The 26,795-nt window shown below is 44.8% G+C and overlaps 1 protein-coding gene across 1 annotated transcript in view; it reads left to right on the forward strand.

The window, feature by feature from the left end:
• Positions 1-26,795, forward strand: part of LOC139264152 (MAM and LDL-receptor class A domain-containing protein 1-like) — an 886,997-nt gene that overhangs the window by 776,524 nt on the left and 83,678 nt on the right. Inside the window, exon 33 of the mRNA XM_070880238.1 lies at positions 22,447-22,725. Coding sequence (XP_070736339.1) covers positions 22,447-22,725 — 279 coding nt within the window. The remainder of the gene's footprint in view (positions 1-22,446; positions 22,726-26,795) is intronic.

Consider the following 26,795-nt stretch of genomic DNA (forward strand, 5'->3'; position numbering starts at 1 on the left):
GGACAGAGGTCAATATTAAGGGAATCAAGGGATCTGGGGATAGTGCAGGAAAGTGGAGTTACAAAAGAACATAAGAAATTGGAGCAGGAGTAGGTCATTTGGCCCCTCAAGCCTGCTCCGCCATTTAATAAGATCATGGCTGATCTGATCATGGAATCAGTTCCACTTCCCTGCCCTCTCCCCATAACCCTTCACTCTCTTATCGCTCAAAAATCTGTCTATCTCTGCCTGAAATATATTCAGTGACCCAGCCTCCACAGATCTCTGGGGAAGAAAATTCCACAGATTTACAACCTTCTGAGAGAAGAAATTCCTCCTCATCTCAGTTTTAAATGGGCGGCCCCTTATTCTGAGACTATGACCTTTAGTTTTAGTTTCCCCTAGAGTGGAAATATCCTCTCTGCATCCATCTTATCGAGCCCCCTCATTATATTATATGTTTTGATAAGATCACCTCTCATTCTTCTGAACTCCAATGAGTATAGGTCCAACCTACTCAACCTATCTTCATAAGTCAGCCCCCTCATCTCCAGAATCATCCTAGTGCACCTTCTCTGAACTGCCTCTGAAGCAAGTATATCCTTCTTTAAATAAGGAGAAGAAAACTGTACGCAGTACTCTAGGTGTGGCCTCACCAATACCCTGGTTTTATACTCCATCCCCCTTGCAATAAAGGCCAAAATTCCATTTGCCTTTCTGATTACTTGCTGTACCTACATACTAACTTTTTGTGTTTCATGCACAAGGACCCCCTTGTAATACAGCACTTTGCAATTGTTCTCCTTTTAAATTATAATTTGCTTTTCTATTGTTTCTGCCAAAGTGGATAACAACACATTTTCCCACATTGTACTCCATCTGCCAAATTTTGCCCACTCACTTAGCCTGTCTATATCCCTTTGAGATTTTTTGTGTCCTCCTCACAATTTGCTTTCCCATTAATTTTTGTATCATCAGCAAACTTGGTTACATTACACTCAGTCCTTTCATCCAAGTCACAGAAACATAGAAACATAGAAAATAGGTGCAGGAATAGGCCATTCAGCCCTTTGAGCCTGCACCGCCATTCAATGAGTTCATGGCTGAACATGCAACTTCAGTACCCCATTCCTGCTTTCTCGCCATACCCCTTGATCCCCCTAGTAGTAAGGACTACATCTAACTCCTTTTTGAATATATTTAGTGAATTGGCCTCAACAACTTTCTGTGGTAGAGAATTCCACAGGTTCACCACTCTCTGGATGAAGAAGTTTCTCCTCATCTCGGTCCTAAATGGCTTACCCCTTATCCTTAGACTGTGATCCCTGGTTCTGGACTTCCCCAACATTGGGAACATTCTTCCTGCATCTAACCTGTCTAAACCCGTCAGAATTTTAAACGTTTCTATGAGATCCCCTCTCATTCTTCTGAACTCCAGTGAATACAAGCCCAGTTGATCCAGTCTTTCTTGATATGTCAGTCCCGCCATCCCGGGAATCAGTCTGGTGAACCTTCCCTGCACTCCCTCAATAGCAAGAATGTCCTTCCTCAAGTTAGGAGATCAAAACTGTGCACAATACTCCAGGTGTGGCCTCACCAAGGCCCTGTACAACTGTAGTAACACCTCCCTGCCCCTGTACTCAAATCCTTTCGCTATGAAGGCCAACATGCCATTTGCTTTCTTAACCGCCTGCTGTATCTGCATGCCAACCTTCAATGACTGATGTACCATGACACCCAGGTCTCTTTGCACCTCCCCTTTTCCTAACCTGTCACCATTCAGATAATAGTCTGTCTCTCTGTTTTTACCACCAAAGTGGATAACCTCACATTTATCCACATTATACTTCATCTGCCATGCATTTGTTCACTCACTTAACCCAGCCAAGTCACTCTGCAGCCTCATAGCATCCTCCTCGCAGCTCACACTGCCACCCAACTTAGTGTCATCCGCAAATTTGGAGATACTATATTTAATCCCCTCATCTAAATCATTAATGTACAATGTAAACAGCTGGGGCCCCAGCACATAACCTTGCGGTACTCCACTAGTCACTGCCTGCCATTCCGAAAAGTACCCATTTACTCCTACTCTTTGCTTCCTGTCTGCCAACCAGTTCTCAATCCACATCAGCACACTACCCCCAATCCCATGTGCTTTAACTTTGCACATTAATCTCTTGTGTGGGATCTTGTCGAAAGCCTTCTGAAAGCCCAAACACACCACATCAACTGGTTCCCCCTTGTCCATTCTACTGGAAACATCCTCAAAAAATTCCAGAAGATTTGTCAAGCATGATTTCCCTTTCACAAATCCATGCTGACTTGGACCTATCATGTTACCTCTTTCCAAATGCACTGCTATGACATCCTTAATAATTGAATCCATCATTTTACCCACTACCGATATCAGGCTGACCGGTCTATAATTCCCTGTTTTCTCTCTCCCTCCTTTTTTAAAAAGTGGGGTTACATTGGCTACCCTCCACTCCATAGGAACTGATCCAGAGTCTATGGAATGTTGGAAAATGACTGTCAATGCCTCCGCTATTGCCAAGGCCACCTCCTTAAGTACTCTGGGATGCAGTCCATCAGGCCCTGGGGATTTATCGACCTTCAATCCCATCAATTTCCCCAACACAATTTCCTGACTAATAAGGATTTCCCTCAGTTCCTCCTTCTTACTAGACCCTCTGATCCCTTTTATATCCAGAAGGTTGTTTGTGTCCTCCTTAGTGAATACCGAACCAAAGTACTTGTTCAATTGGTCAGCCATTTCTTTGTTCCCAGTTATGACTTCCCCTGATTCTGACTGCAGGGGACCTACGTTTGTCTTTACTAACCTTTTTCTCTTTACATATCGATAGAAGCTTTTGCAGTCCATTTTAATGTTCCCTGCAAGCTTCCTCTCGTACTCTATTTTCCCTGCCCTAATCAAACCCTTTGTCCTCCTCTGCTGAGTTCTAAATTTCTCCCAGTCCCTGGGTTCGCTGCTATTTCTGGCCAATTTGTATGCCACTTCCTTGGCTTTAATACTATCTCTGACTTCCCTTGATAGACACGGTTGAGCCACCTTCCCTTTTTTATTTTTACGCCAGACAGGGATGTACAATTGTTGTAGTTCATCCATGCGGTCTCTAAATGTCTGCCATTGCCCATCCACTGTCAACCCCTTAAGTATCATTCGCCAATCTATCCTAGCCAATTCACACCTCATACCTTCAAAGTTACCCTTCTTTAAGTTCTGGAACATGGTCTCTGAATTAACTTGTTCATTCTCCATCCGAATGTAGAATTCCACCATATTATGGTCACTCTTCCCCAAGAGCCTCGCACAACGAGATTGCTAATTAATCCTCTCTCATTACACAACACCCAGTCTAAGATGGCCTCCCCCCTTGTTGGTTCCTCGACATATTGGTCTAGAAAACCATCCCTTATGCACTCCAGGAAATCCTCCTCCACCGTATTGTTTCCAGTTTGGTTAGCCCAATCTATATGCATATTAAAGTCACCCGTGATAACTGCTGCACCTTTATTGCATGCACCCCTAATTTCCTGTTTGATGCCCTCCCCAACATCACTACCCTACTTTTTGGAGGTCTGTACACAACTCCCACTAGCGTTTTCTGCCCTTTGGTATTCCATAGTTCCACCCATACAGATTCCACATCATCCAAGCTAATGTCTTTCCTTACAATTGCATTAATTTCCTCTTTAACCAGCAATGCCACCCCGCCTCCTTTTCCTTTCTGTCTATCCTTCCTAAATGTTGAATACCCTTGGATGTTGAGTTCCCAGCCTTGGTCACCCTGGAGCCATGTCTCTGTGATGCCAACCACATCGTATTCGTTAACTGCTATCTGCACAGTTAATTCGTCCACCTTATTCCGAATACTCCTTAATTAGTCATTATTATAGATTGTAAATAGTTGAGATCCCTGCGGCACCCCACTAGTTACTGTTTGTCATCTGGAATATGACCCGTTTATCCCGACTCTCTGTTTTCTGTTAGTTAGCCAATCCTCTATCTACTTGAGGTAGAAGGCCAGCCAGGATCATTGAATGGCGGAGCAGGCTTGAGGCATCGAAAGTTCTACTCCTGCTCCTATTTCTTATATTCTTAAGTTCCATGGGCACCGACTGCCCGCTGCTATCTTACTCAAGTGGTGCTTTTAAGCATGTCAAATAACTTATTCTATGAATGTAGGTTGCCTTGTCCAGTCTGTGAGGCAGTCAGCAACTGCTGCCTCCCATGGGACTGCCACTACTTGCAGGCCATCAAGTGTATGTGAAGGTAGATTTTTTTATCAATCCTGTTAAAAAGGCTTATTTACTTATTTTCAGGCGTGCAAAAGCTGCTGAATGTGCTGTTGACAGTAAGTCTAGACCTAACACAATCAGGCATTGTTGGGATTCAATGTTTTGTCGTGGTTACTGTGATAGGCAGCTTTAGAGGTTATTTACTCAGACACCTATTACCTATGCACATATAATAATTATGGTTGTCCTTAAAATTAGTGCCGCATTTCCCCAAAAATTAACCCTCGCTTTCCTAACAGTGCATTTCAAAGGCCCTTGGCTCTGTTCACTGCATTTCTTCCCCAGCTCTCAATGTGGAATAGCACAGGAGAACCCAGTTGGCACTTGTGTCAGCAGCCTTTTGTGCAATCATGTTGCCCTGTACAAGCAACAGTTCTGAAAGCAACAAGAAAGTAGTTCGGCAGCTCACCAGTGAGCTATGCAGCTAATCTCTCAGCTAAGGGAACACGCAATAGCGCGTATCCACAATTAGGACGAAGAAATTCATGACGTGCAGAAAACAAATCATGCATATACACAACTAGTACCCTACTGCTGGCCAAGAACGGGAATCACTCATCAAGGACACCGAGGTAGTCAGGGCCCGCTGGAAGGAGCACTTTGAAGATCTCCTCAGTCGAGACTTTGCCTTTGACTCGAGTGTTCTTGACTCCATCCCGCAGCATGCTACCCGCCACCACCTCAGTGAGACCCCAACACTGCACAAGGTAGAAAAAGCCATAAGATAGCTTAAAAATAGCAAGGCTACGGGTGCGGACGGAATCCCTGCTGAGGCATTGCAGTATGGCGGAGAGGCACTGCTAGCACGAATACACGACCTCATCTCTCTCATCTGGAGGGAGGGGAGCATGCCGGGGGATCTCAGAGATGTCGTAATCGTGACCATCTTTAAAAAAGGGGATAAGTCCGACTTTGGCAACTACAGAGGAATCTCCCTGCTATCAACCACTGGGAAAGTCGTCGCTAGAGTCCTCCTCAACCGTCTGCTTCCCGTGGCTGAGGAGCTCCTCCCGGAGTCACAGTGTGGATTTCGTCCCCAAGGGGGCACAACAGACATGATTTTTGCAGCGTGACAGCTACAGGAAAAATGCAGGGAACAGCGCCAGCCCTTATACATGGCCTTCTTCGACCTTACAAAGGCCTTTGACACTGTCAACCGCGAGGGTGTATGGAGCGTCCTCCTCCGTTTTGGATGCCCCCAAAAGTTCATCATCCTCCGCCTGCTCCACGACGACATGCAGGCCGTGATCCTTACCAACGGATCCATCACAGACCCAATCCACGTCTGGACCGGGGTCAAACAGGGCTGCGTCATCACCCCAACCCTCTTCTCAATCTTTCTCGCCGCCATGCTCCACCTCACAGTCAACAAGCTCCCCGCTGGAGTGGAACTAAACTACAGAACCAGTGGGAACCTGTTCAACCTGCGCCATCTCCAGGCCAGGTCCAAGACCATCCCAACCTCTGTCATCAAGCTACAGTAAGCGGACGACGCCTGCGCCTGCGCACATACAGAGGCTGCACTCCAGGACATAGTTTACGTATTTACTGAGGCGTACGAAAGCATGGGCCTTACGCTAAACATCCGTAAGACAAAGGTCCTCCACCAGCCTGTCCTCACCACACAGCACTGCCCCCCAGTCATCAAGATCCACGGCGCGGCCCTGGACATTGTGGACCACTTCCCATATCGTGGGAGCCTCCTATCAACAAGAGCAGACATCGACAACGAGATCCAACACCGCCTCCAGTGCGCCAGTGCAGCCTTCGGCTGCCTGAGGAAAAGAGTGTTTGAAGACCAGGCCCTCAAAACTGCCACCAAGCTCATGGTCTACCGGGATGTAGTAATACCTGACCTCCTGTATGGCTCAGAGACATGGACCATGTACAGTAGACACCTCAAGTTGCTGGAGAAATATCACCAACGATGTCTCCGCAAGATCCTACAAATCCTCTGGGAGGACAGGCACACCAACATCAGCGTCCTCATCCAGGCTAACATCCCCAGCATTGAAGCACTGACCACACTCGATCAGCTTCGCTGGGCAGGCCACATAGTCTGCATGCCAGACACGAGACTCCCAAAGCAAGTGCTCTACTCGGAGCTCCTTCACGGCAAATGAGCCAAAGGTGGGCAGCGGAAACGCGACAAGGACATCCTCAAAGCCTCCCTGAAAAAGTGCAACATCCCCACTGACACCTGGGAGTCCCTGGCCCAAGACTGTCCTAAGTGCATCCAAGAGGGCGCTTAGCACCTCGAGTCTCAATGCCGAGAGCATGCAAAAATCAAGCGCAGACAAGAGCGTGCGGCAAACCAGTCCCACCCACCCCTTCTCTCAAAGAGTATCTGTCCCATCTGTGGCTCTCGTATTGGACTGTTCAGCCACCAAGAACTCACTTCAGGAGTGAAAGCAAGTCTTCCTTCATTCCGAGGGACTGCCTATGATGATGATGATGACACAAAACTGAATCAAATTAATTCACCTTCATATCTCTTGCACTCTGTCATTTTTTCACTCTGTAGAAATTGAACCGTTAGCCCCAAAACTAAAAAGAATAGCCAACTCCAGTAACATCCCATGAGTATCTGAAAGGAAAACAGAAAATGCTGGAAATCTCAGCAGGTCAGGCAGCATCTGTGGAGAGAAACAGAGTTACCGTTTCGTGTCAACATACCTTCGTCAGAACTGCTGAATGTTTGATAAGAACACATTCTTAAGAAGCACTGAAAGGGGGAGGGGAAGAAAGAACAAAAGGGAAGGTCTATGATAGGGTGGAAGACAGGAGAGAATAGAGAGACAAAAGGGATGATGGGCCGAGTTGAAATTGTAATGGCAGGAGTGAGAAAAGGTTAGTCAAGATAAGGTGTGAATGGTGGAATAATGATATAAGCTCGCGGGGGCTGGGGGAAGTGGCGTGGCAAGGGAGCTATAGATAGTCAGAGGTTATGCTCTGAAATTGTTGAACTCGATGTTGAGTCCAGAAGGCTGTTAAGTGCCTAAATGAAAGATGAGGTGCTGTTCCTTGCATTGAGTTTCTTTGGAACAGTGTAGGAGTCCGAGGAGAGAGATATCAGAGTGTAAGTAGAGTGGAGAATTAAAGTGACGGGCGACTGGAAGCTCAGGGTCACACTTACGGAATGAATGGAGATGTTAAGCAAAGCGGTCACCCAATCTGCACTTGGTCCCTCTAACCTGAAATAATAATTTGAAAGGTCCCTGTAGCAAAGAGACATTCCCACTCTCTGGATTGTGCTAGTGGCCGTAAATTCATCAACGCACCCAAGAACCAAAACCCACAACCTCATATTAGGAACATAAGAACATAAGAATTAGGAACAGGAGTAGGACATCTAGCCCCTCGAGCCTGCTCCGCCATTCAAAAAGATCATGGCTGATCTGGCTGCGGACTCAGCTCCACTTACCCGCCCGCTCCCCATAACCCTTAATTCCCTTATTGGTTAAAAATCTATCTATCTGTGATTTGAATTCATTCAATGAGCTAACTTCAACTATTTCCTTGGGCAGAGAATTCCACAGATTCACAACCCTCTGTTTTAAATTGGCTCCCCTGTATTTTGAGGCTGTGCCCCCTAGTTCTAGTCTCCCCGACCAGTGGAAACAACCTCTCTGCATCTATCTTGTCTATCCCTTTCATTATTTTAAATGTTTCTATAAGATTACCCCTCATCCTTCTGAACTCCAACGAGTAAAGACCCAATCTACTCAATCTATCATCATAAGGTAACCCCCTCATCTCCGGAATCAGCCTATTGAATCGTCTCTGTACCCCCTCCAAGGCTAGTATATCCTTCCTTAAGTAAGGTGACCAAAACTGCACGCAGTACTCCAGGTGCGGCCTCACCAATACCCTGTACAGTTGCAGCAGGACCTCCCTGCTTTTGTACTCCATCCCTCTCGCAATGAAGGCCAACATTCCATTCGCCTTCCTGATTACCTGCTGCACCTGCAAACTAACTTTTTGGGATTCATGCACAAGGACCCCCCGGTCCCTCTGCACCGCAGCATGTTGTAATTTCTCCCCATTCAAATAATATTCCCTTTTACTGTTTTTCTTTTCCAAGGTGGATGACCTCACATTTTCCGACATTGTATTCCATCTGCCAAACCTTAGCTCAATCTCTTTGCAGCCTCTCCGTGTCCTCTACACAACCCGCTTTCCCACTAATCTTTGTGTCATCTACAAATTTTGTTACACTACACTCTGTCCCCTCTTCCAGGTCATCTATGTATTTTGTAAACAGTTGTGGGCCTCACCCCCGATCCCTGTGGCACACCACTAACCACCGATTTCCAACCCGTAAAGGACCCATTTATCCCGACTCTCTTCTTTCTGTTAGCCAGCCAATTCTCTATTCATGCTAATACATTTCCTCTGACTCCGCGTACCTTTAACTTCTACAGTAACCTTTTGTGTGGCACCTTATCGAATGCCTTTTGAAAATCTAAATACACCACATCCATCGGTACACCTTGCCATGTATCTTACATTATTATATTTAACTGTATCCTAACATGCTATACATGACTGTAATAAGATATGATCTGTAACCACCAGCATACCTTACCACCAGGGGTGCACTTGCAAGAGACAGGTATATAAGGACAGGCCTCAGGCAAGTGCAGCATTCCAGAGCTGTGAAATAAAGGTGCAGGTCCAGAGTGATCTTGACTTCACTACATGCCTCATGTGAATCTGTACTGAGAGGACAGGACTTTACACACCTCTATCCACCATGCTCGTTATACCCTCAAAGAATTCCAGTAAACTAGCTAAACATGATTTCCCCTTCATGAATCCATGAATGTTGCGTCTGCTTGATTGCACTATTCCTATCTAGATGTCCCGCTATTTCTTCCTTAATGATAGCTTCAAGCATTTTCCCCACTACAGATGTTAAACTAACCGGCCTATAGTTACCTGCCTTTTGTCTGCCCCCTTTTTTAAACAGAGGCATTACATTAGCTGCTTTCCAATTCGCTGGTACCTCCCCAGAGTCCAGAGAAAGGACGCACAAATCTCTTTTGAAGATTAATTATAGCATTCTAGCTTTTAAATTATTAAAAATGTACAGAGATTACTTTACTGCTTAATTTAAATAATTTCTGCAAAGTCTGGAAGTAAAAAATGAGTTGTTGGAGTGAATATAAAAATTTCTAAATTAACTTTTATCCAGACTCTATTGATTTTCCTCCCCTAACCAAAAAACGTGGCTATTCAGATAAGACCTGCTGATTGGATTGGTCCATCATATGTGCTATCGTATAACTAGATTCCATGCAAGGGCAATGGGTGGCACAGTTATAGAATCATACAATTTCACATTACAGAAGGAGGGCATTCAATCCACCATTCCTGTGATAGGGTGCATGAGTCAGAGATAAGGTGACAAAACTGTAGAATCTTTTCACTGGCCCACATTCCCTTCGATCTGAGAGCACAGGGACAGTGAATTAACCTTTAAAGCCTTTCAATGGACCGCTTAATAGCTTTTTAAAATTAGTTTTCAGCCAATACGGACAAAGTCTTTTTTTTAATTACTCCTATCTCCAAAATGGACAGTGGGATCCATGAATAAGAAGAAAATAGCAACCGGTAGTAACATTTGAAAAAAAATAGAATAGCTAGCTAGATGATATTTAATTGAAGAATAAATATTGGCCAGGACTCAGGGACAACTCTGCTACTCTTCTTTGAATAATGCCATTGGATCTTTTATATCTACCTCAAAAGGTATATAGGGTCTCAGTTAAATGTCTCATCCAAAATACAGCAGCTCCTAAGTGTCAGCCTAGATCATGTGCTCAAGTCTTAACTGCCACCCATAGTTGACACTGATTATTTCACATAAACACCAGACTAATACACAATTTGCTTTACTATGAGACATCAGCAGGCTATTGCCCCATTTGATTTACTGCTGATGTCAGCTCTCATTTCAATGACAAGATGGCAAAGTAAACAAAGCAGTACTGGCTACCTCTTGAGGTTCCAAGGTTCAAAACTTAAGGCACGTGGGGCTGAAATTCATGGTCCGGATAAGGCCCATTACCGCCAGAAAGCGACGGCCAGGCGATGAAGTCGAGCGGCCGTCGACTTTTGGTCCAATGGCTGCCACGACCCAAATTCAGCTCGTGGATTTTTCTGGCGGTCCCCAGTAGCGCCCCGCTGCTGCCGTATGCCCCAAGCGCGTCATCAAAGCATGCACCACCGATCTCCTGCACCTCCATCCCACTCCATGCGAAATTTATGTCCAAAAATCCTAAATATGCCGCGCGGTGCCCTCGACAGCTTTCTCTGTCAGTGCGCCTTGTTTTGTGTGTGTGAGCCACGGCAGCATGGCGGCCCTTCGAGGGGAGGGCACACTGCCGCGGCCGCCATGATTTTTTTTCTGACAGCCAACTTCCCGATCGGCCGGACAATTATGCCCTTGGGTTCAGCCGGGCTGCCAACAGGCAGCCTAGCATCCCCTCTTGGATGCCAGGCTGCTGACCCGGCCAAAACCCTCCCTGGTGGCCCAGTGGTCGATCCTAATTATTCGCTGCTTCTCTCCCTGTTAAAGCAGGGGAGAGACGTGGTGATGCAGACGTGCAATGACATCACCATCACTCCGCTGCTGAGTGACAGCGGCGGAGAATCCGTCCTGCCTCCACTTCCACCCCTCACCACCACTTACCGCCACACTTCTGCCCCCATTATGACCGGCTTCTGGTCTGATCCGAAAAAAACGGCAAAGAGAGCCCGCCTCATCGCGCCCGATGGTAAAAACTTTTAAAAAACAGAATGTGCGCCAGCTTTCTGATGGACATGAATCTCGGCCCCATGATATTAAGGAGAATGTAACAGATGGATAGAAGAAGGGTTAGAAATAAGAAATAAAGCTGTAGGGTAAATTATGTTTTTCAGATTGGAGGGAAATGAGTAGTGGTTTGCCTCATGGATTTTGTTTCCCACTGATTTGGACATAAGCAGAAGGCAAATCACATTAAAGTTTGTTGTTACAATCAAATTTGGGATACAGAAAACTGAGAGAAAACAAAAGTAAAAGAGTGCCAGAGAACACAAACAAGGAAACAGAGAGGGCAGCTAGATGGCAGATGCAGTTCAATGCAACAAAATGTGAAGTAATATATATGTGAAGTATAAAGAAAGAAAGGAAGAATACTCTAAATGGTAAGACTCTTAACACAGTGGAGAAACCAAGTGATACAACATAGCACTTTAAAAGTGGGAGTACAGAAAGAAGAAAGTAAGGTGAATTTGTACAAAACATTGATTAGGTCAGAGTTGGAATATTGCATGTGGATCTGGACCCCGTCATAGGAAAAATATTAAAACCATGGAAAGGGTACAGCAAAGATTCACTAGAATTATATCGTTATGAAAAAAAGACTCAGAATTGTTTCACTAGAATGAAGAAATGAAGAAGGGATCTCATAGAGATTTACAAAATTGTAAAAGCTATTGAGCAGGTAAATAGTGAAAGATTGTTTTATAGGTTGCTTTATCAATAATAAGGGCACTTAAATCCAGATTATCACTAGAAGAATGAAGGGGAAGTTAGAAGAATTACTCTGCAGAAGACTGGGAAGCTTTTAAAAGCCAGCAAACAATGACTAAACAAATGATTAGGAAAGGAAAGATAGACGATGAAAGTAAACTAGCACAAAATATAAAAACAGATAGCAGGAGTTTCTATAGGTATATAAAAAGGTAAAGAGTGGCTAAAGTAAATGTTAGTCCTTTAGAGGACGAGACCGGGGAATTAATAATGGGGAACATGGAGATGGCAGAAACTCTGAACAAATATTTTATACCAGTCGTTACAGTAGCGGACACTAGCAATATTCCAAAAGTGGATAGTCAAGGGGCTATGGGGGGGAGGAACTTAACACGATCACAATCACTAAGGATATGGTACTCAGTAAGATAATGGGACTAAAAGAAGATAAATCCCCTGGATCTGATGGCTTGCATCCTCGGGTCTTCAGAGATTTAGCGGCAAGGATTGTGAATGCATTGGTTGTAATTTACCAAAATTCCCTGGATTCTGGGGAGGTCCCAGCAGATTGGAAAACTGCAAATGTAACGCCCCTATTTAAAAAAGGAGGCAGACAAAAAGCAGGAAAATATAGACCAGTTAGCCTAATATCTGTGGTTGGGAAAATATTGGAGTCCATTATGAAAGAAGCAGTAGCAGGACATTTGGAAAAGCAAAATTTGGTCAGGCAGAGTCAGCATGGATTTATGAAGGGGAAGTCATGTTTGACGAATTTGCTGGAATTCTTTGAGGATGTAACGAACAGGGTGGATAAAGGGGAACCAGTGGATGTGGTGTATTGGACATCCAGAAGGCATTTGACAAGGTGCCACAAAAAAGGTTACCGCATAAGATAAAAGTTCACAGGGTTGGGGGTAATATATTAGCATGGATAGAGGATTGGCTAACTAACAGAAAACAGAGAAGTCGGGATAAATGGTTCATTCTCTGGTTGGCAACCAGTAACTAGTTGGGGTCCCAGCAGGGATCAATGCTGGGACCCCAACTATTTACAATCTATATTAACGACTTGGAAGAAGGGACTGAGTGTAATGTAGCCAAGTTTGCTGATGATACAAAGATGGGAGGAAAAGCAATGTGTGAGGAGGACACAAAAAATCTACAAAAGGACATAGACAGGCTAAGTGAGTGGGCAAATATTTGGCAGATGGAGTATAATGTTGGAAAGTGTGAGGTCATGCAATTTGGCAGAAAAAATCAAAGAGTGAGTTATTATTTAAATGGAGAAAGATTGCAAAGTGCCGCAGTACAGCGGGACCTGGGGTTACTTGTGCATGAAACACAAAAGGATAGTATGCAGGTACAGCAAGTGATCAGGAAGGCCAATGGGGTCTTGGCCTTTATTGCAAAGGGGATGGAGTATAAAAGCAAGGAAGTCTTGCTGCAGCATATAGGGTACTGGTGAGGCCACACCTGGAATACTGCGTGCAGTTTTGGTTTCCATATTTACGAAAGGATATACTTGCTTTGGAGGCAGTTCAAAGAAGATTCATTAGGTTGATCTCGGAGATGAGGGGGTGACTTATAAGGAAAGGTTGAGTAGGTTGGGCCTCTACTCATTGGAATTCAGAAGAATGAGAGGTGATCTTATCGAAACGAATAAGATTATGAGGGGACTTGACAAGGTGGATGCAGAGAGGATGTTTCCACTGATGGGGGAGACTAGAACTAGACGGCATGATCTTCGAATAAGGGGCCGCCCATTTAAAACTGAGATGAGGAGAAATTTCTTCTCTCAGAGGGTTATGGATCTGTGGAATTCGCTGTAGAAGCTGGGAGATTGAATACATTTAAGACAGAAATAGACAATTTCTTAAACGATAAGAGAATAAGGGGTTATGGGGAGAGGGCAGGGACGTGGAGCTGAGTGCATGATCAGATCAGCCATGATCTTATTGAATGGTGGAGCAGGCTCAAGGGGCCGTATGGCCTACTCCTGTTCCTATTTCTTATGTTCTTATGTTCTTATCATGCAAAGTTCAGATGAAAGCGTAACTACAAAGTAAAAGTGAAATAGTGCACAATTAGTTAATGTTTGCATGAACCTTGCAATCTATTACTATTAATTAGTAACAGGAATGCTACGAGCACAAAAAGGTCGGCATGGATTAGCTGAAACCAGCTTTTGAATGTTAGGTGGCTGCGGTTCTATTCATTTTCTCTTGATTTTTTGCCATTTTATTTCTTAATGTTCAACATTGTCTTCTCTGATCCCAGCAAAGTTCTAAAAAGGCACTGTAAACATTGCAACCGAAGATACAAAGCCAGTCCCATTCTAATGGCCCAAATTTGGTGAAGGACCCCGCCCGCCCAAGGGCTGCCCAAAGGACCGCCGATGGGTGGGGTTTTCATCACCCAGGTCCCTTGAAGGTCAGCGAGGGGCAAAGCAGTGACGCACGCTGCCAATCTGGGTGGAAGCCAGTGGGAGCTCTCATTCTTGGCGGCAAAGGCACTTGCTGCACAAGTGCCGCCGAGGATGGAGTCGGGCCCATGGAAGGTCGAACTCGTAAAAGTAAAAAGCATTAAAAAAAACATCTGACGACTTTCAGTGAACCTCATCCATGTAAGTCCCTGTAAAGAAATACATTTTTTAAATGTCACAAACCTGTTTTCCCACGCTTACCTTTGAGGACAGAGCTGCCTGCACTCGGCGGTCCACTGCCATCATGCCGCTGACTCCAGCCGACTCTCTCCCGCATGAATATGGCATCTCGGCGGGTGGGAGCTTACTTATGCTCATCGGCCGTCTGCTGACGTCGGCGGGAGCTTCCCGCCGGCTCTCCCCTCCCGCCTGCTCCAGGCCACGCCGAAAGTGGCAGTGGGCGGTTTGAGCAGAGGAATGTTGGTGGCAGTGGGTGGCAGTCCGTGGCAGTGGGCAGTGAGACCATCAATTTCGGGCCCTAAGAACTTCATCAAACATGGATGTTCCCTCGTGCCCATTCAAAATGCGCTTTGAAGGCAAATAGCATAATGTCAGCATAAAAAGCCAGGATATTGCATCAAATATTCATTTCAATATTTGTTGCGTGCATTTCGGAGTATTAATGAGGCAATGGCATGAAATGTGAATAAGCACTATAGCCTACAAGATGCACCTGGTCAGAAATTACAGGCAGAATGAATTGGGCAAAGATCTGTCAAAGACCTGCTCGCTCAATTGTGCTATTCCCACTGCATCCATTCTATGCCCACATAGTTATTTGGAAAAACTATCCTCAGATTTATTATAGGTATTGTCATCCTTATGAAAAATACATAGGGGCCAAGTTTCGGCCTGAGTTGCTCCTGTTTTTTTGGGGCAACTGGTTTAGAATGGAGTATCTTAGAAATTTGAATTCTCGGCATTTAGTTTGCTCCAGTTCTAGTCAGTTAGAACAGTTTCACTTTGGAACTGAATTTTTTTTTCAAAGGGTGTGTGTTTGGCCACTTGCGCCTATTTTCAAAGTTTAGACAGTAAAAACTTACTCCAAACAAACTTAGAATGGAGTAAGTGAAGATTTTTGTACGTTCGAAAAAACCTTGTCTACACTAGAAAATCAGGCGTATGTTAGGCGTAGGGAATAGGTGTGGGGGGGGGGGAGAGGTGGAGCGGGGGGAAGGGAAGCCATTAAATTCTACAATCAATGCTTAGTCATACTTATACAAATATTATACAAATAAATCCAACCTGAATAAAAATTTATAAGCAAAGAAGCAACATGCACGCAGCTTTCGAAGGGGGTTGAGGCCATTCGGCCATGCAATAGGGGCGGTGTCAGTGTCTCGACGGCAGCCGAAGATACAGCAGCAGCCTTCGAGCTGTGAGGGGACTGAGGCCGTTTTGCCACGGGATAGGGGCATCATCAGTGACTGGACGGCAGGCAAAGACACAGCAATCAAGCAGCCTTCGAGCTGTGAGGGGGATTGTGGCCATTTGGACAGGGAGAGGCAGCCACATAGACAGTTTTATACTTAAATTTGCAGAATGGGTGCTACATTGTCAACACCACGTATTATGCAATGGTTCGCCATCAATTCACTGCATAGGAGAGAATTGATTAGAGCTCACCGCACCAGGAACGTCGTAGCCCGCAGGTTGATGGGCAGGAGACCTTACCCACATTGACAATATCGAGCCAGGTGCTCGTACCTGGACATGAGCGAGGCTGATTGTGTGAAAAGGCTGCGTTTTCGCAGCGAAGTTGTCACTGGGATCTGTGATATGGTGAGAGCAGATTTGCAGCCCAGAAGCAGAACGCCAACTGTCGTCTGTTGCAGTGAAGGTAACAGCTGCACTTTCTTTCTATGCCTCGGGATCGTTTCAGGCTACAACTGGAGATGTGTGTGCCATCTCTCAACGTGCAATACATGCCTGCATTTACCAGGTCATGGCTGCACTGTATGCGCGAAGGAATGACTTCATCAATTTCCTAATGACCGCACAAGCGATCCATGAGAGGGCTGTGGGCTTCTTCAGGATTGCCAGCTTCCCAAAGGTACAGGGCTGCATTGATTGTACCCACATAGCCTTGCGAGCACCTGTGGAGGATTCTGAGCAGTACCGAAATAGGAAAGGTTTCCACTCTATCAATGTGCAGCTCGTGTGTGACGAGATACCCTAGCAGCACCCACGATGCGTTCATCCTACGCGACAGCGTTATATCTGACATGTTTGAGCAGCAGCCAGAAGGGCAGAGCTGGCTACTGGGAGACAAAGGGTACGCCTGACCACCTGGCTCATGACGCCCCTACGCGTGACATGGACAGAAGCTGACCGTCAATACAACATGGCGCACATTGCGACGCGCAGCATCGTTGAGAGAACCATTGGCATATTGAAACAGCGATTCCGATGCCTGGACCATTCCGGAGGACAGTTGCTATACTCTCCTCAGATTGTCGGTCACTTCACTGTTGTGTGCTGCATGCTTCATAACTTAGCCATCATGAGGCAGCAGGAGCTGGTAGTGGAACCAGAAGACCTACGTGAGGGTCCAGTGCATGATGATAGTATTACGAACAGCAGGATGTGGATGATGACGACGATTAGGAAAGCATGCAAGTGCCTGATGCCTGAGCACGAGGTCGGAGGAGGGCCGTCCATCGTGCCCCTTTAACGATTGCTCGAGCCTTGCGCCAGCAGCTCATCCGTGAACGCTTCAACTACTGATGCCTGAGGGCTCTGCGACCACTTTTGCGCATGGACATGTTTATTCTTTGCAGTTGTTCCTACGTTGTGTTGTGTTAATGGAACATGAAACAGTTTTAATGAAAAAATATTTTATTGAAAATTTAACGTCACTGTAATAAAATATTTGTTGTATCAAACTATACTTTTTAATATGACTCTTGAAGATCATTTAAAAACTTTAAGATCACTTATAAACTTGTAAAGTTACAAATGTTACAAAACAATCGCAATGTGAAAAATCTTACACTCTGAAGAACACTTAAACTTCAGGATCACTTTTTAGGTGTAAAATTAAATAAGATACAAAAAAATGTGAGAGCATTTACACTATAAGATCACTTAAAAATCATAAGATCACTTATAGGTTGTAAAGTTACAAAACTTACAAAACAATTTCAATTTGAAAAACGCTACTACAGCTACATCAAGAACAAGAACAAAAGCAGCAAAGAAAGGCTGCAACCATCTCTCATCCACATCTCAGTGAATGTTCACTTCCTCATGGGGGTGTCATTTGATTGGCTGGGCTGTGTGCCCTTATTGCAGCAGCTACCTCAACCAGGCCCTCCCTGGCGGCCTGTGCTGACACTTGCATGCCCTCCCTGATGGCCTGTGCCGTCATTTGCACTCCCTCGGAAATTCCCTCTCTAAGTTCCCGTGTCATTACTGCTATTTCTCCCGTCAGGACCGTCAATTCTTCACCCACTGCACTGATGCCACCGATGAGTCTCCATACCCAATGCCACAACCTGAGCTACATCTGTTGCATGCTGCATCTTAGGAGAGCGTGTCTCCAATCTCCTTCTCCTCTGCCTGGGTCTGCCTCACTGGGAGGCGCGGGCACAGACGGTGGGACGCTCTGTGTTCCAGACGGCAGAACTAGAGAGAGAGGCTCGAGCTGGGATGGTGGGGCGCTCATTGTTCCAGACGACAGCACTCGAGTGCGAGCCATGGGCTGGGATGTTGGACAAATGGGTGTAAATTGCTCCATGATATCAGCAGCAGCACTCAGACCCGCAGCGTCGGAATCAAAACCATAGTAAGTGGAACCAGAACCTATGCGAGAAATACCCCTTGATGGGGGCTCATAAACATTAATTTGGAAGCTCTCCCCTGCAGACATTTCAGTCATCGCTGCCATCATCCAGTCTGGTTCATCCGCAGCTGGTTGTACTGGTTCTGTACCCTCAGAGTCCTCAGGGTTGGCAGCAGCAGCAGCAGCATCGTCATCATCATCATCATGTTCTGCAAAATACATCAGAACAGTCAAATGTTTAACAGCAAGGGAGGGGGCTGGATGGGTGGCATGAGTACTCTCACACATAGCAGGTTAGGCAGCAGGTTGATTTAAAGGGCCACAATGCATTTTCAGGACTTACCCTCTTCCTCGCGTGCGGGCCCAGCTTGTGCTGTACCGATTGCTTTTCTCCATGTACGACTCATCATAGCAGCTACCCTCTGTTCCAAGGGTGTCAGTGGATGCAGATTGGGCACGCCTCCTCCTGTCAGAGTTGCTTCCCTTTTGTTGTGGGCCAATTTCTTCTGCAAAGAGTAAAATATAACTTTTTACAGAGTGTGTCAGTCTGCAAGGTGGGACATACAGAAAGCCAGGTTACAATTACGATTAAATTAAAAATGAGAAATATTACTTACACTAACTACTTGTCCAAGGTCGTGCCATTTCTTTTTACACTGGCTTCCAGATCTCATGCTATGCACCACTGCGCAGTAATCTTCTGCAACTTGGTTCCACCGTTTCTTCATTTCTTTTGGTGGGACTTTTATGCGACCTCTGTTGCTGGTATCTAGCTCCTGCCATCTCTGCTCTATGACATTGACTGATATCGCCACTTCCTCATGCAAGAAATTCTTTGTTCTTGGTGGACGTTGATCCATTGCAAAATTGAATTGGCACTCTTATTTCTCCAAACACACAGTCCTTAATTTGCATGCACCAATGCAGCACCGGTTCTGCAAGTTTAGCAGTGAAAAGCTGAACTCATTGATTTCAGCAGGTGATTTATTCAACAGTGCTGCTAAAAGCACTCCCTCACACACAAAAATATCACAAAAATTAAATTACAAGCCTTTCCAAGGGTCCTAGAGACAAATCTTCACTTTTTCTCCAGTCCCTTTAAAAATGGCCGACTGCCAATGTTTGTTTCACACTGTGCGTGTGCACATGCTTCATTGTACACGCGCAGGTTACCGGCACACCGTTGGCTCATTTGAATTAGACCCGCCCCCCACTGCTTAGAGAATCGGCGCGAGTGTCTGGCTCTGCCCCCCGCTGTGATATGCGCGCCGCGCCAAGCTGAGTTAGAGCTCCGAGGAGCCGGAGAATCTCGCAGTTTTTTTCCTGCGCACTTTTAGGCGCAAAGAACAGGCGTCCAGCTCGGGCTGCGCCATTTTCGGCACGGCCCGAATCTTGGGGCCATGGAACTTACAACACGTGCACGCACCAACCATTTCTAATCTCAAATGACAATCGGAGTCCTCGAGCCCCAATTTGCATCTTAAAAGGGGCTTACCCCTTGAAACAGGCAGGCACTTAGTGGTAGGCCCTTTTCAAAATTGCCATGACCCTATCGTCGGGGTTAGCGGAGCGATAAGGCTATCAACCCCATTTTGAGTTCGGCACAGCTCCGTTAATGCTAGGAGGTTAAATCGACCCCTCCGTATGAAAAAGTTTGGCTGCCCTCAGTTCTAAATCTCTTAGATTTAACCTTGTAGCTATGGCCCCTCATTCCTGAAGGGATTCCACTTCCTCAATAGTCAGAAAGTGGAGTAATTTTGACTTTGGGCAATAATTTAAAATGGGTGATATCAATTCAGCTGCTCCCAATTGATGTCAGTGGAAATCGGGAGAGATATCTAATCAGAGGGCTGAAAATTGGTCTTTTGGTGATATTGGTATTTTTTCGATATTTAAAATACCGCTATTTTTTAAAGGCCTAAAATTGGCAAAAAAAATGCGCCTGATGGTAAAGATCGGCGTTGCACGAGGATTCGTGGTGGAAACCGTGATCCCCGCCAACTTTAGTCTGAGGCCGATTACCGCTAAAAAGACAGGCCCTGGGAGAAGGGAAAACACAAAAAAAAATTGCAAAAAACAAAAAAAAAAATCACAAAACATTCACAAGACCCTTATCTAGCGAATCGCTGAAAAAGAATTTTAAAATAAAAACTTTAACTTACCATTTTTGCAAGACTTCATATTTATCGCTGTTTCTGGGGCTGCAATGCTGGCTTTTCTCGAACGTTTTTTTTCACCCAGAATACGGGTGCGATGAACGGCCAATTTAAAGCGATATTGCTTTTTTTTGTCTTGCACCACGGCGGTCCACTTTTCAGCAGTATTTCAAAACCACCAGCACACAACTTCCATCAAAAAAGGCAAAAAACTATCACCAAAAAACAAGCGCAAGACTGGTCAATTTCTAGCCCATAGAAATTGACAGCACAGAAGGAGGCCATTTCGGCCCATCATATCTGCGCCGGCCGACCAAGAGCTATCCAGCCTAAACCCACTTTCCAGCTCTTGGTCCGTAGCCCTCTAGGTTACGGCACTTTAAGTGGCTTTAAGTGCACATCCAAGTATTTTTTGAATGTGGTGAGGCTTTCTGCCTCTACCACCCTTTAAGGCAGTGAGTTCCAGACACCTACCACCCACTGGGTAAAGAAATTTCCCCTCATAGCTCCTCTATACCTCCCCCCAATTATTAAATCTATGCCCCCTGGTTGTTGACGTCTCTGTCCAGGCCCCTCATTATTTTATATTCCTCAATCAGGTCGCCCCTCAGCCTCCTCTGTTCCTAAGAAAACAGACCCAGCATTTCCAATCTATCCTCATAGCCAAAATTCTCCAGTTCAGGCAATACTCTTGTAAATCTCCTCTGCACCCATTCCAGTACAATCACTTCTTGTAATATGGTGACCAGAACGGCACACAATATTCCAGCTGCGGCCTAACTAGTGTTTTATACAGTTCAAGCATAACGTTCTTGCTCTTGTATTCCATGCCTCGACTAATAAAGGCAAGTATTTCATATGCCTTATTAACCAACTTATCTACCTGGCCTGCTACCTTCAGGGATCTGTGGACCTGCACTCCAAGGTCCCTTTATTCCTTTACACTTTTCGGTGTCGTACCATTTAATGTGTATTTCCTTGCCTTGTTAGACCTCGCCAAATGCATTACCTCACACTTATCCAGATTGAATTCCATTTGCCACTGTTCTGCCCACCTGACCAGTACATTGATAGCTTCCTGCAATCCACATTCTTCTTCATTATCAACCACACAGCCTATTTTAGTGTCATTGGCAAACTTCTTAATCGTACCCTTAACATTCAAATCCAAGTCATTGATATATACTACAAAAAGCAAGGGACCCAGCACTGAGCCCTGCGGAATCCCACTGGATACAGCCTTCCAATCACAAAAACATCCATCAACCATTACCCTTTGTTTCCTGCCTCTGAGACAATTTTAGATCCAACTTGCCACTTTGCCATGGATCCCATGGGCTATTACTTTCGTGACCAGTGTGCCATGTGGGAACCTATCAGAAGCTTTACTAAAATCCATATACATTACATCATACGCACTGCCTTCATCGACCCTCCTTGTTACCTCCTCGAAAAATTCAATCAAGTTAGTCAGACACGACCTTCCCTAAACAAATCCATGTTGACTGTATTTGATTAATCCATGTCTTTCCAAATGAAGATTTATCCTGTCCCTCAGGATTTTTTCCAATAATTTTCCCACCACTGAGGTTAGGCTGACTGTCCTGTAATTACTTGGTCTATTCCTTTCTCCCTTTTTAAACAAAGGTGCAACAGTAGCAGTCCTCCGGTCCTCTGGCACCACACCTGAGCCAGAGAGGACTGGAAAATGATGGTCAGAGCCTCTGCTATTTCCTCTTTTGCTTCTCTTAACAGCCTGGGATACATTTCATCTGGGCCTGGGGATTATTCCACTTTCAAAGCTGCTAAGCCCCTTAATACTTCCTTTCTCACTATGTTTATCTCGTCTAATATTTCACACTCCTCCTCCCTCATTACAATGTCTGTATCGCCCCTCTCTTTTGTAAAAACAGATGCAAAGTGTTCATTAAGAATTATATCCACGTCTTCTGCCTCCACATACAGATTTCCTTTATGGTATAATGGGAGGCTGAATCGATATCACCCATTTTATAATATCACACCAAGTCAAAATTACTCCCATGGATTCTTGTTGAGCACGTCAATCTCTAACCAGATAGTTGGGGAAGATAAAGATTTCTTTAGTGGTTGCTAGGGAACACAATATAAAGAAAATGTTTAAATCCAGGGCAGTCTTACAAACACTTGCAGTTCCTGATAGTGTTTTCTCCTCCCATAGGACCACTTACACCTCTACCAGTGACCTGTTCCCCAGACTCCTTCCAGTGCCTGCATGTGCACGAGTGCATCCAACAATCATGGAAATGTGACGGGGAAGGAGACTGTGTAGATGGAAGCGATGAATCAAACTGCTCAACTATGATTCCAGGCACCCTGCCTCCTCAGGATCAATGTGGAGATAAAGAATTCCAATGTTCTAACAGAGAATGTATTCCATCACTGCTCAGGTGTGATGGAGTCCCAGACTGTTCTTCTGAAGAAGATGAATTTGGCTGCTGTAAGTCCCATTTAATTGCCCATTATGATGTATTTTAAAGTCACCACACAGATGTTGCTACTAAATATTAGCTTTTTTCAGTTATGTCAAAAACAACCTGGCACTGCAGACATTGTGGCCTAGAAATTTAGTGGGTTCAAGGAATGATTGGTGTGCCTGAATAGGTAGGCCCGAGGTGCATCTGATATTGGGCCTCATTTAAATGAGACTGACAAGTTGCGGACACCTGCTGAGCATCCCCAGTCTGCTGGCAAAGAGGCTTTGAATTCTGTGCCATTGCGGCCCTCAGATCATTAAAGGGGAATGGGATGCAATCAGGGGTGTAAGGGTGGGGGGTGAGGGGGGGCGGGGGGGGGGGCGATGAGGAAAGGAGGGCAAGTTTGTTCTCAGACCTTATAGCACTGATATTTCTTTTCTTTTTGCTTGGAGAATACTCAGTTCAGTGGAGCGAAGGAGTGTAAAAAGGAACAAAGACCAATGATGCTCAGTCTCTGCTCCCTTTACATTTCCCTGGGATTTCCCTGAAGGGCAGATGGGTTACCTGTATCTACACAGGCGCAGAAATAGAAATTACTTGGAAATTTGGGGAGGGGCCTAATGGCACCTGGGAAGGCAAGTTGGGCACCCATTTGAATAGAGTCTTTGGAGCTGGAGGCCTTCTGATGCTATTTTGTATAGCAGAAAGTGGGCCCCAACATCAGGAGCCATTCCGCCACTGTAGGCCTCTCAGACATAGGGCACTTACTGTATTTCCACCTCCATTTCTAGGCATTGGAGGCGTGAGGGTGGGGGGTGTGATCTGCAGTACTGGTGACATGCCAGGGACATGATAATGACCTGAGTTCTGAAATGCAGGTGTGTTAGTACATTTGAAGGAGAACAGCGATTGTGTGCCTGCTTGATACCCCTGTGGGTGGGCAGGGGGTGGCAAAAGAAAGCTTCTATAACATCTTTGTATGGCATAGTGCCTCACCATCTGATACATTTGCCCAATGCCCATTGAACTATTGCAAAGATCTGTAGCTAGCTCTTAAAGAATATGACACATATATGCAACAGGTATACTCTGGGTTTTATCAATGCAGCCCTGGTGCTAGTGTACATTTGTATGGTTTCTGTTTTATGAGCCTTTATGAATACAGTTCATTGAATGTTTATGGTATTCACCTTTATTTCTGAATGTGTGAGTACCATTTTAACAAAATCCTTACACTCAAATATTTACATTTTTTCTGTACCATTTAACAGTGTATTTCTACACCAAACGTAACTCATTATTGGATAGGTACCTTTACTCAAATATTTTCTCTGTTGAATCCAACTAGCAGCCCAGTTGCTGACTTGTTACCAATCATTCCCTCCTCTGTATATTATTATCTTGTTAAAAGATCTATCCAATTACAGATTCATTATGCTCTGCTGTTTCCAGAAGGTTTTGTTCATGCAGTTGTTCCAGATAAGCAGACTGTAACACTCCTAATACAAACACACAAAATTACTTTTTATGAATAGAATAAAAGGCATCATCAAAGCACAGATAAACTTTGAAAGATTAGCGCATAGTGGCACTTCTGCAGATAATGAGCCACATTATCCAACAATATATGATAGCAATCAAGCAACAGAAAATATCCATAGCTCTTCAGAACGCTGAAACAGAACTATTTCAAGGAAACATCCTGTTGAGTTTGTGCACTGCTGCTGTACCATGCAACAGAAAACTACTTAGATCATATCGTTTAAAATTCATTTTACTTGTCTCTTCCTGTCTTATTGTCCAGCTTCAAATAAACATTTTGTGGAGGTCCCGTTAAAGGAATTAGGTGGCTGACAAACTATGAAGGGATCTGTATGTGCAGAGGATCATAAAGTTAGCCTTATGGTACAAATGAATCCAGTAAATCCTGTCAAGGATGGAGGTGATGAAAGTGTGGGCGAGAATCCAAGCTGGAGCACTCTGAAAGAGGTGTGGTTTATTGAGAGTAGAAGTAAGGAGGCTGCCAGAGCCTTTTCCATAAATCAAGCCTCAACAATGGAATGGTTTAGGTTTTCAGCAGACATGGGGGAGAAAGAGGGGTGGAGGCAAGCAATCTTTCAGAAGAGAAACAAAGCAACCTTCATATGTGGAGAAGAAAACTAAATTTGAGATGGAGCAGTGCCACAAGGGACACACCTTCAGCTTAGCCCGAGGTGGCAGTTGGGAAGGTTGACGGAATAGAGATCGAAGCATACGGTTTTGCCAATGTTTAGCTGAAGGAAGTTTTTGGCTTATCTAGGGCTCAATGTCAGACAAGTTGTCAATAGTCCTGAATAGATGGAGAAGATGTATAGGTAAAGCTGATTGTCATTGTTGTATAAATTAATCCCATACTCCTGGCTCATGTCACCAAGAGATAGAATGTAAATAGGTGAGTAAGCTGTAAGATATCAAATCTTAGACAGGGTAGTTAAAGAAAGCACAAAGGAGAACACAAAGGGTTTAATGATTTGAGGAAATGAGGAGGAAAAAGATTCTAAAAGCAAAGTTAAAAATCCTGAACAGATAATCGGAAATAAAAAGGGAAAAATTGATGGATGTTAGAGAAAATGAAAATAATTTTTTGGGATGTATATAAAAGGAAGAGGTGACACACTGAGAAAGGAAAGCCTACTAAGGATCTTAAGGATTTCAACAATGTCTCCAAGGAGGACAATAAGGTGATCAGGAAGGTATTTAAATTTATGATTTTTAGAAAGCTGGAAAGATTTGGGGAATCTATGATAGAGTGATAAATAAAACTAGACTAAAGCATCAGATGCAGCAACAGAATTTTTGATAGGCTCAAGGAATATAGGAGCAGACCAGAGGATTGAGAGATTGCTAACATGATTCCACAGCTTAGCAAAGGTCACAACAACAACAACTTTTATTTATATAGCACCTTTACTGTAGTAAAATGTCCCAAGGTGCCTCACAGCAGTGTTATAAGATAAAACAGATACATTTGATGCTGAGCCACATACGAAGAAATCACGGCAGTTGACCAAAAGCTTGGTTAAAGAGGTAGGTTTTAAGAAGCATCTTAAAGGAGGAAAGAGAGGTAGAGAGGTGGGGAGATTTAGGGAGGGAGTGCCAGAGCTTAGGGACCAAGCAGTTGAAGGCACGGCCACCGATGGTTGAGCAGTTATAATCAGGGATGCTCAAGAGGGCAGAATTTGAGGAGTGCAGACATCTCATGGTGTTGTGAGGCTGAAATAGATTACAGAGATAGGGAGGGCAAAGCCATGGAGGGATTTGTAAACGAGGATAAGAATTTTGAAATCAAGGCGTTGTTTAACTGGGAGCCAATGTAGGTCAGCGAGCACAAGGGTAATGGGTGATCATGACTTGGTGCAAGTTAGGACTCGGGCTGCCAAGTTTTGGATGACCTACAGTTTACGTAATGTAGAATATGGGAAACCAGCCAGGAGTGCATTGGAGTAGTCAAGTCTTGAGGTAACAAAGGCATGGATGAGGGTTTCAGCAACAGAAGAGCTGAGGTAGAGGCAGAGGTGGGCATTGTTACGGAGGTGGAAATAAGCAGTTTTAGTCATGCCGCAGATATGTGGCCGGAAGCTCAGTTCAGGGTCAAATATGACGCCTAGGTTGTGAACAGTCTGGTTTAGCCTCAGACAGATGCTAGGGAGAAGGATAGAGTCAGAGTCTATGGATCATAGTTTGTGGTGGGGACCAAGGACAATGGCTTTGGTCTTCCCAATATTTAATTGGAGAAAATTTCTGCTCATCCAGTACTGGATGTCAAACAAGCAGTCTGACAATTTAGAGACCATGGAGGTGTCGAGAGAAGTGGTGGAGAGGTAGAGCTGGGTGTCCTCAGCGTACTGACTCTGTGTTTTCGGATGATATCGCCAAGGGGCAACATATAGATGAGAAATAGGAGGGGGCCAAGGATAGATCCTTGGGGGATACCACAGATAATGATGTGGGAGTGAGAAGAGAAGCCATTGCAGGAGACTTTCTGGCTACGATTAGATAGATAACAATGGAATCAGGCGAGTGCAGTCCCACCCAGCTGGACAATGGTGAAGAG

The sequence above is a fragment of the Pristiophorus japonicus genome, chromosome 5, assembly GCF_044704955.1.
Source record: "Pristiophorus japonicus isolate sPriJap1 chromosome 5, sPriJap1.hap1, whole genome shotgun sequence".
Classification (NCBI taxonomy): Eukaryota; Metazoa; Chordata; class Chondrichthyes; family Pristiophoridae; genus Pristiophorus; species Pristiophorus japonicus.